This window comes from Panulirus ornatus, chromosome 33 (genome assembly GCF_036320965.1).
Source record: "Panulirus ornatus isolate Po-2019 chromosome 33, ASM3632096v1, whole genome shotgun sequence".
Taxonomy (NCBI): domain Eukaryota; kingdom Metazoa; phylum Arthropoda; class Malacostraca; order Decapoda; family Palinuridae; genus Panulirus; species Panulirus ornatus.
Window position 1 is genome coordinate 17,906,404 of NC_092256.1, and position 11,256 is coordinate 17,917,659.

The 11,256-nt window shown below is 44.1% G+C and overlaps 1 protein-coding gene across 1 annotated transcript; it reads right to left on the reverse strand.

Moving 5' to 3' along the window:
• Positions 1 to 5,556: 5,556 nt before the first annotated feature.
• LOC139759520 (vitelline membrane outer layer protein 1-like) lies at positions 5,557 to 10,756 on the reverse strand. The gene is made up of 6 exons (XM_071681730.1): positions 10,603 to 10,756; positions 10,026 to 10,171; positions 8,701 to 8,824; positions 7,637 to 7,791; positions 7,159 to 7,224; positions 5,557 to 6,495 (listed from the first exon to the last, which is right to left on the reverse strand). Exons 1-6 carry the CDS (start codon positions 10,655 to 10,657, stop codon positions 6,418 to 6,420), a joined length of 624 nt encoding a protein of 207 aa, XP_071537831.1. The 5' UTR covers positions 10,658 to 10,756; the 3' UTR covers positions 5,557 to 6,417.
• Positions 10,757 to 11,256: the final 500 nt, after the last annotated feature.

Genomic DNA, 11,256 nt, shown 5'->3' on the forward strand with positions numbered 1-11,256 from the left:
GTCTTTTATTTAACTGGTATTATGCACTGTTATGTAAAAAGAAACAAAATATAGAGTTCAGTCATTGTGATGAAGCCATTATACCAAGAAGGAGGTTCGATTCCTTCCAACTTTCTCATCAGATGCTTTACGGTTGGTCAAAGAGATTGAGACCTCAAAGAGATTCCTTTATTTGCCCCAATAGTAAATAATATCAAAAGAATCTGCTGACATACCTTGCTGTGTTACCGAGGTGCTACCGTGCAAATGACAAGGAAAAAGAAGCAATATCAACGACTATATATATATATATATATATATATATATATATATATATATATATATATATATATATATATATATATATCAGATGCATCTCCAGTTATAGCGTTACTCTTACGTAAATACGAATCTAAAATCTGAATAAACTCCTCGACTTCTGCTTGAGTGTTCCAGGAGAAGATCGCAGAACACCTTGAAGGTAAACATTTGGCTCCACGGAGTACATGTGGGGATGAGCACAAAATGGAAGGGGACAACCTTATATATATACATATATATATATATATATATATATATATATATATATATATATATATATATATATATAAACCCTTCCATGATCAAAGAGAGGGAGTAAAACGTACCCTCGACCCATTCCATAAATCCGGTTTATTGTACAGTGCTTATTTTAGAACAGATCCCCTCGTATTCACTTGTTATTTTCTAACATTTTTGGACGCTACTCTATATATATTAATATATATCATGTGCAACTACTTGATTGATTCTGTTTTTACTGTAATATTTTCCTTCATGGTCCCTTTTACGGAACCAATCAGAAATCCACTTAATGAGCGTATAACTGAGTGGTATCTTCTGATCCTCTTTAAAGTCAAATAAAACTAACTGGTAGTGCATCCGTTTCCAAAGGCGTCAAGTAAATATAGAATGACTTTGGCGCGCTCAAATGAGGGTCTGAATACCAAGAAAGTGGTTGAACTGACTTTCCCAAGACGTGGACCGATAGACGAAGCGGCAACACCGTTCCTCTTTTAGACCACAAACGATCTAAAAGGATTTACGGTGTGTGGTGGTCCGGGGGGAAAGGAGAAAGTCTTCCTGGTACCTGCCGAAGAAGGAGTCTCTTGAGTTTCTTCAGGTCCATCACACCGAGGAGGGGGAAGAAGGGTGTACAATACCTGGAGCAGTTAGGATAAATCTAAAAGCTTTCAGGGTACACACACTAGAGCATACAAGTACCTGAGTGTTTGGAGTTCTCTTATCAGCGAAGTTATTTTCTTAACCCCCGGGGTCCATCACGAGCAAGGGGAAGAGTTGACAGGACGTCGATTAATTATGGCATAGTTTAAAACTACTGGGGACGGAGCAGGAGGAGGAGGAGGAGGAAGAGGGCTTTCACGAGTGAGTGGGTGTTGGAGAGTCTCTCATCCACGAAAATGGCGTCTGTTCCATTATGGGATGTGTCAGACAGAGAGTGAAATGGAGGATGTGCTATATATATATATATATATATATATATATATATATATATATATATATATATATATATATATATCTGTGTGTGTATGTCTCGTTCCTTCCTCGAGAACATTTAAACCGACATTTGATACAAATCCTTCAAGAATGAGAGAGAGAGAGAGAGAGAGAGAGAGAGAGAGAGAGAGAGAGAGAGAGAGAGAGAGAGACAGACAGACAGACAGACAGACAGACAGACACAGACAGACAGACATACAGACAGATAGAGACAGAGACAGACAGACAGGCAGACAGACAAAGAAAGAGAAGATCAGATATTTGTTATTATCTCTCATCCAAAGTTTCTCTCTAATTATTTCCATTCTCTAACACTCGGGAATCTTCTTCATTCCATTTCCCTTACCCCTCTCCCTCATCTCCCCTTCCCATCTGGCCAAACCTTTTTCCAGTCCCTCTCAATCCACCTCTCTTCCATCCTATCACCTCACCATCATTTTCTCCCTCGTCCAATATGTCTCCTTTACCTTTCCATTAAGACTTTTCCTTGTCTCCATTCTCTCCGAACTTCACTCGTCACTTCCCCTCCTTCTGATTTTCCCCTCACCCCCTCCAACCCATCCCGAAATGCCTTTCCCATCCCACCCCCGCCACATAAACAGCTCAAAATAACTTGAAAAATATTACCCCCACATATATATATATATATATATATATATATATATATATATATATATATATATATATATATTCTATGATTTTTCCCCCTTCTTCTTTTCGACCAATTGCGAAGAATCCTTGCAATTTCAGTGACTTAATTTCTGCCGCTGGAGCAATCATGGGTCCAAACCCCCCTCACCCCCTTTTTTTTTTAGGACCATGCCAGAACAACTTCTGATGAAGGGTGGGTGGGTTGAAGGACATCATTAACGAGATGATATGGTGCAGAAGCCCCACAGGTCAATTGCGCCACTGAAGTACTATGATGCAATTTATGTCCCGTGTGTGTGTAGAGGCCACAGAAACATTATGAAGTTAGCTTAACATGCGGAGTCAACCCTTAGATGCGTGCCCATCTAGGCTAGTCACACTGTTTTATGGTCATATGATATCCAGACGATATGAAAGAGAAAAATAACATGAAGCTGTCCTGTTGTTTATCGGTAGATACACCGTTGCCAGACGCACAATGACAAACACCACCTCCATCAATAGTTGTCAAATAGTTCATCCCGTTCCTCGGCAGGGTGGAAACTGCTGTGGTGATGCACTGTTTGGTAGAGTATGTTAGTATTCACCGGGAAAGTCGTGCCGGCAATATGGGATGTGGGAACAGGAAAAATAATGAGGATGCATGATTGTACCTCTGAACAATGCCATTCCACCGTTCCCAGACAAAAAAAAACTCAAGCGGTTATTGTTGTCGAGGTATCTGCTCCATGGCAGTCCATGTCCAAAAGTTAATAGTCAGTTCGGCAGTGGCTACCCAGCAAATTCACAGGAGGTAGCAGATGACTGCCCGAATCCTCCAACACCTTCTTAAGAAATGGAATCAGAATAGGATCTGCGTTGACCTTTAGAATTATATATGTTTATCCACATATCATATTTCACATTTAGTCATACAATAATACCATAAGCATTATGATAAAATCTTCACGATGATGAAGTGGTCCACTTAACAACCCCTCAAGTGCCAGTAATGGACGAGTGTTTGAAGAACAGGTATTTCCCATGTATTACTCGACTTATCCTGGAACTTGTTGATACGTTACCCTGATAATAAGGACATTCAGCTTAAAAAAGAAAAAAAAAACTGGGTCAAGGAGGAAAGGAGAGCCCTTCTTGGTAGCGCAATCACACATCCTAACATGCTGAGTATATCTCTCAAATATCGTCAGTCGGGGACTTAAAGGCCAGGTCTATTTTTGGGGGGGAAAGCGACGTGTCTGCATAGAGTCAAAGGAACCCAGATGTTAGGAAAATCATGACCCAGAAAATCCTCCCTCATCAAAGACCATATTGTGACAGAGGTTCACCTCATGACAGTCAACCAAACCTTTGAGGTGACCCATTCGTTTGATCTGAACTGCAACATGTATGTTTTTTTTTTTTTTTTTCATACTATTCGCTATTTCCCGCGATAGCGAGGTAGCGTTAAGAACAGAGGACTGGGCCTTTGAGGGAATATCCTCACCTGGACCTCTTCTCTGTTCCTTCTTTTGGAAAAAAGAACATGTATGTATATATATATATATATATATATATATATATATATATATATATATATATATATATATATATGTATATATATATACTTGTGTTTTTCGTTGCCTAAATGATATAGTTAAGATATTGAAATAAGCTGTACATTTGTGGATTTATTTTCTTCCACCGCCAGTTCTCGATTCTGATTTTGAAATTAGTTAAGAAAATTGTTTAAAAGATGCCAGAGATCAGATCACCTCTGCATTGTATTTCTGGTATTTAGATGAAGCTTTGCCAATTTGGAAATGTAATAATCAGGTTATTGGAACCTTTGTCTTCATCACTGTCTGGTTAATTTCCCTTTTTTCCGATTAACAAATTCCATTAATTCCGTATTTATTGAGGATCCATTGTAGTTAACATGAAATCAAAGGATCGAGGTATTCAGCTATCATTATGATGACGTTTGATATTCGATCCTCCTTATGGCCCTATTCTTAGCTGAATAGAAGTATTGAATACTCTTTATTATCATTTCCTTATGAACATCGTCATTTCTAACCTCTATAGAAGACACAGGACGTCTATAGCATTGGAGTATTATACAAACTACAGTTGTTTTTTCATCCCTGTAGATTTAGTGGGTAAAAACGAAGCTAATCTCCTAATTAGATTCTGTTCTCTACTTTCCATGGAGATTTCCCATTTTACCGCATCTTAGTTTCATATTCTAGAGTATAACATGTTTTCTTTAACCTTCCCTTCAATAAACACGTTCGGATTAGGTTCACCTTTTATACGTAGGTTCTTTTAGGAATATATGATTATCTAGAAAACAAATGATCTGATTGGTCGTTCTGTTAGGATGATCTTGATGTCAGGTTGTGGGGTTAGAGTCTACCACGCCAAGCGAGATGAACACGACGGAACGACCCTTGAGCACGACGGAGCGACGCTAGAACAGGATGGTGCGTCCCTTGAGCACGACGTTACGACCCTTGAGCTCGACGGTACGACCCTTGAGCACGACGTTACGACCCTTGAGCTCGACGGTACGACCCTTGAGCACGACGTTACGACCCTTGAGCTCGACGGTACGACCCTTGAGCACGACGTTACGACTCTTGAGCACGACAGCACGACCCAAGCTTGAGCACGACAGCACGACCATTGAGCGCGACAGTACGTCCCTTGAGCACGACGGAACGACGCTAGAACACGATGGTACGTCCCTTGAGCACGACAGTATGACCCTTGAGTACGACGGAACGACCCAAGAACACGATGGTGCGTCCCTTGAGCACGACTGTACGACCCTTGAGCACGACATTACGTCCCTTCTGCATGACGGTGCGACCCTTTGAGCCAACACGACGGTGGCATATGACCCATGGAGGGACGTTGGCGTGACCCATAACAAACCTCATGTTTAAGGCGACACAAGCCTCGTCGGAAGCTGGAGGCTGGCCTCGCCTTCATAGAGCTAATTAGTACAGTTCCAATTTACCTCTTTAAAAGAAAATGAAATGTTATCGTGAGGATTTTTCCCCTCATGCTTCACGTAAAGCCTCTGAGGGGAACCTCTCCCCAAGGCTCTAGTCCACTCTGAGGGGACGTGGGGTTCCCTCTCTTCCCTGGGGATAAGAAGGTGCTCCAAGTTCTCAGGGGGCAGGGGTGTTCTCTGGGGGAGGAGTGTGTGTGTGTGTGTGTGTGTGTATGTGTGTGTGTTTTGATGAATGTTGTGGTACAAAATGTTTATCCAGGATAACCATCTTTTAGACCACCTGCCCTGAGGCTTTCTCTATCAACCCCGGCACCACATTTTCCACCAGCTGTTTCACCAGCTGGACCCCCCCAAAAAAATAGCAAGTCTCAAAGACCATCTTGACTTTATTCATTTCATGAAAATATAACTGGAAACAAAAAGTTAGCTTATCATACAATGTATTATTGAATACCAACGTACATTTTATACCTAAAATGCAATTCTTTGACTACTCTCTACTTACAGAGTTGATACGTGCTGATATATATATATATATATATATATATATATATATATATATATATATATATATATATATATATATATATATATATGTATATATATATATATATATATATATATATATATATATATATATATATATATATATATATATATATATATATATATATGGAAGGATCAAGCAGTTGCTTTGTCTGGAAGGCTTCGTGAACGGGACGAAGCCCTACCAACAACAGAAGGAAGGGAAGACAAATTAACTGAAGGGTTTACAGATAAGGACAATTTAGGGTCTTCCTGCTCACAGTTTCCATCCAGCATTGATTACTATTTAGATCCCACGAGAGAAGACCTCTAATTAACACCCACGGTAGCTGGGGGTTTTGTCTTGATTCAGGTCAACTGGGACTAATTCAATCTGAGTTTCCTTAACGAGAATATGAAGAGGGTGTAGACAATCACATCTCGAACAAGGACGCGTCACGGTTCATCAAGACGAGACCCTAACTTCGACCGTCCTCGAGAGGGAGGGAGGGAGGGAGTGGAGGAGCTGACGTAGTCGAGCCCCGTGTCCTAAATTGTCAGAGGATTCCTTCCTAGTAGGGAGGCATCAGGTGTATACATAGCTCGTCCTCCACTCAACTTCGACGAGAGCGTCTTCAGAATGACTTCGATGGTCTTCGGGGAGAAGGCGGGGACGTAGGGGGTTCGTCATAGCAGTGATGGTTTTAGTAATCGCAACAGTACATGAGGATGTCTGTGGTGCCCGCGTCGTCAGCTGTTAAGACAGGGTTCTCATAGCGAAGCTGCAAGAGAGAGAGAGAGAGAGAGGAAGAGGGTGTGGAGTGCGTGAGGGTCAGAAGGCTTCGCTGTGTTCGTGGTCACAAGACAAGCGACCGTAAACGCACCCATGATAAGTACAAGTTCACACTCACACACACACACACACACACACACACACACACACTTCATACCTTGGCATGGAGTGCTATAATGCTCTCACCTCCCCACACGCACTTCAGACACACTCACTCCATCGAAAACAGACACTCTACAAGTGTCTCAAGTACATCATAAGTTCCACCCTTTGTCTCTCTTACTTATAAAAACTTATAGATATATTAGCATCACTCACACAAACTGTGTCTGGGTTTTCATAAAGGAACACGTCGCCAAATGTATCTGTTGATGTAGGTTATTTCAGGCTATTGACTCTCCGTTTATCCCTACGTGGAGGGAGGTTTACACTCGTGTTCCGTTCTTAAAGTTTATTGCACTTAAGTCTCTAAATGGAAGTTGTCTTTATCTACTGACGTAGCTTGTTCCCTTGAGCCCACACTGCTGTTGCTGGAGACATGCCTTCTCGTGTGTGTGTATGTGTGTGTGTGTGTGTGTGTGTGTGTGTGTGTGTGTGTGTGGTTGCATGTGCGCATGTGCGTAACTGTCATTAAGTATGAGGGAACACTTACCTTGAGTCCGCAGACCATAGATCCAATGGGACACTCGCTCCACACGCTCCACTTCCCCAGTGGGAACTGTGGAGAGAAAGACGATTACTGATAATGACCAGAGCTTCGTTACTGAGTGCCAGGTTGATGATGAACAATCTAGATCGTCAGTTTAATGATGGATGATGACCTGGAGATCAGATTCTACTTCTATTTTACGACATAAAAAAAAAAAAGAAATTGGATTTGATAAGGAGTGTGTTGGCTGAGGGAGAGTCCAGCTAACGTTAGGCTGACGCATTTCGTGTGTGTGTGTGTGTGTGTGTGTGTGTGTGTGTGTGTGTGTTTGGACATCTTTGACAGATGATGATTCACAAACTATGTAAAGCATATGGCTATGCATGGGGGGGGGGGAGAGAGAGAGAGAGAGAGAGAGAGAGAGAGAGAGAGAAGATATTTCTTTTACCGGTAGAACGAGCCGAGTTGCTGGAGGACTGACCTTTTCCGTGGCCTGGACGCCAATGATGGTCTCGTTGGAGGCAGCGCACCTCATCTCCACGTTCTCGACGGCCACGTCGTCATGGAGCAATCCCTGGGACTCGAGGACATTGGCTCGCATCCCGGTCAGGAAGCCCTTATCACAGACCCGCATGCCTGGAATGAGCAGAGTCATTACCCTCATATTACCTGCCTGGAGTGGTCAGGGTCATGGATCTTACCCTCATATTACCTGCCTGGAAGGACCAGGGTGGCAGGATGGGACCATTATGTTAGATGCCTGGAATGTAGATTAAGACGAGCATTTAGTTTCTCTGTACCTGGTTCTCAACCCTCCAGACGATGCTAAGAGCCGCTAGACCAGAGAGAGATTAGCATTCTCTTCTCCTGGTGGGGAGAACACCAGAAGCCACAGCTCTGGAACAGGGAATGTTGGGGATTTCAGCTCTGGGACAGGGGATGTTGGGGATTTCAGCTCTGGGACAGGGGATGTTGGGGATTTCAATCAAAAATATTGTGTCTTCCAGGCTCTCACTGAGAGCAACAGGTCTGGAAGGAAGGGAGACTGGCAATCAAACTCAAACATCTCGTCTTTCCAGACCTTGGCATGAAAGATGTTGAACTCTTGTTTGCCATCGGGCGTATCAAATTCTTTTTGACATTAGGGATAAGGAACATGTCTCTTGTTGGATGTTTGTGTTACCGAGTTGTTAACCAACTGGCACAGTTCGTGCAACATTGAAATGACTTCAGGGTGAGTGTTAGTAAGGTCAAGAAATAGAAATGAAAGACGGTGGGAAAGTCCAGGTCATGGTTAAGGTCATAGTCAATATCTAGATCACCGCCGAGGTCAGAGTCCAGGTCCGGGTGACTGGGAAGACCCCCACCAGCAGTGGCTTGAGGAGAAGGAGAGAGGGAAGACCCCGTTACCAGTGGCTCGAGAGAGAGAGAAGGAAGACCCTACTACAAGTCGCTGGAGGAGGGAGAGGGAAGACCCCGCCAGGAGTGACCTGAAGAGGCGAGACAGACAGACAGCACCTCCTCCTCCTCCACCACCAGCCTCACCTTGCCAGTTGCCGTACTGTCCCACAGTGGAGGTGACGTAGCCAGTGTCATGGTCGGAGGTCGTCCCGCAGTAGAGCTTCACGCCGTTCACGGCCGTGTCGTCCGTGCTGCTGTACTTCTCGTACTGTAATGGAACCGTCGTGCGCGTTAGTGAGGCATGCATGCAGTAGTCAAGCTGGAGAGATCGCAGGTAAAAGCCAAAAAAGGAAAAGGGGCGGGAAATCCATCCTGGTTGGTTTCATTCGTGCACCCATCCTGTGAGCGGTAGAGTAACAGGATTACAGAGGCCGCTCGCAAAGGTTCCTTGGTCATGATGAAACAAATCTCTCTCTCTCTCTCTCTCTCTCTCTCTCTCTCTCTCTCTCTCTCTCTCTCTCTCTCTCTCTCTCTCTCTCTCTCTCTCTCTCTCTCTCGCTTCCAACGCACTTGTACTGCTCCTGTGTCGAATATGAGATATCTCTAACACGTCCTTTTAAGTTAATGTGATTTTTGCAATGCTCCCGACCGAATAATTTTTTGGGCATCACTCAGCAAAGCGTCCAACGATCAAAAGATCTCCATTGGCTATTCGTTGAAGTCCTTGAAAAAAAAAAAAATCTTGTGGCCGCTACTTTCTTCTATATTAAAGCAAAAAAGAAAAAAGAATGTCAATGCTCCAAACACAATCAAATAAAAGGCCAGCATTACTGGAAGGTGTAATTTATTTTTCAGACATGTTTTGGCGCTGGATATTACACAACTGTTCTTTTATCCTGTGTTCTCTGGTTTGTGTTTGCTGCCACAGACGCCTGTGTGGTGACGGATCTAGTAGATGTAAATCGTTTAGATGTCGTCAACCCGTCTGAAACGGATCTTAAGGACAAAATAATCTCTCTAATATTTTACGTTTTGACCCACGAGCACCAGATCCAACTTGATATAATCTGATTTAAACCTGAGTGAATCTAGTGCCATTGCTGTGAAGTTTCTCACAGGCGCTGATGGATTATGACTATGATAGACCTTAGCTTGTTCGCTAGACGCGGAGGGTGTCATCCACTCCTGGCGCGCATGACAGCAGCCACATTGGCCTCTGTTGCCGACAATCGTGCCATAAGATCACAAATACCAGAGCTACCCCGTGGCGTCGGTGACGTGGTGTACCAGCGAGTAAAAAAAAAGAAATATCCTTGTTGTATTTATCGACGACAAAAAAATATATATATTGCTAGGATTTAGATACCGTTCTACCACACCTGTGATCCTGAAAATCATTCCCGACAGCACTACCGCCCACACGCCTCTCCATGACGAGGAACCCCACACGACCCCTATACAACCCTCACCTTGACTTCGAAGGCGTGAGCGAAGCTCCCCGCCTCACAGAACTCCACAGGACCCCACAGTCCCCAGGCGACGCCGTTGTTCAGGAACAGTTCAGCTGTCGTGTTACGCCAAGCCTCCCTCTGCGGCAGTGCGGTTGTGGTGGAATCTGTGGTGAGGAGAGAGTCGAGTGTAATGGGGCACGTCCTTCGTCAAGCATTCCCCCCTAGACTGATGTACCATCACAGACTGGCTGTTCTGTGATGGGGAATCAGTAGCATCATTGACTGGCTACGAATCGCCACGAATCTCGACAAATTCGTGAGGTTCGTGATTACGAAAGTTCTCTCACAAATGTCACCAGTGACGTGTCTATTGACGAAATCTATCGTTCATGGCAGATTTTTGAACGTTCGAAGAGCAACAGGAAACTTAGATAAGTCTGCTGGGTAGTGTGTCCCAGGGACTGGATGCCTGAGGTTCGTAGCTGAATTTCCCTTTGGTGTCAGCAGCTTCATACGAACCTAGTGTGTATGACTGTGAACCTGTGATAATGGACGTGGTGTTTAGTACCACCCGACCCCACTCGCCAGCGCTCACCTGCGGCTGCCAGGAGGCAGCAGGCGAGGAAGGAAAGCAGAGCCGCGATCTTCATCTTGCGGGCTGGTCTTTGGTAACGAAGCCACCTCGACCCCGGCCTCCCTTATATACTGGCAGGGATCGGCGCGGGGTGAGAATCTACCCCACTCACCTGCTGCTACCATGGTGACAGGGCCGGGGAGGAGGAGGGAGGGAAGGAGAGGGAAAGTGAGCATGTTATATCTCAAACATGTCTGAGCCGTCACCCTCAATCAAGAGCCTTGTATGAAACACATGGTAAATCCTCCCCGATACCTGCACTTTCCCCAGTTCCTCAATGTCTCCTGTGATGATCAAGGATGCCTCACCACTTCTAGTTGTCATTGAACTGTCTGCTGCTACACGTCCAGCTTAAGATCACCTTGTGATGTAGACATTGCTCGACGCATTGCTCATTGAGGCGTGTGGCAAATTTTTAGATTGCTCCTGCTACCCTGATATCGAATCAGGATTTACGATTTATTTTTTTTTTCTTTTTTCCGCCACCATCCCCTCCACCGAGGTCAGTTCCCAGAGCTTCTGTTGCTTCTCCTGGTGAGGCCACACGACCGACTCTCGCTGTTTGAATCAATATTCACTGCTTCGCAAACTCAAGATGTTGTGCCAAATACAAGA

Excerpts from the sequence above, each read along its gene's own strand:
- LOC139759520 (XM_071681730.1), bottom strand. The coding sequence starts at position 10,657 with ATGAAGATCGCGGCTCTGCTTTCCTTCCTCGCCTGCTGCCTCCTGGCA. Across the intron at positions 10,172-10,602 it reads CTGCCTCCTGGCAGCCGCAG|ATTCCACCACAACCGCACTG; the intron begins GTGAGCGCTGGC and ends TCCTCACCACAG. Across the intron at positions 7,792-8,700 it reads ACAGTACGGCAACTGGCAAG|GCATGCGGGTCTGTGATAAG; the intron begins GTGAGGCTGGTG and ends TGCTCATTCCAG.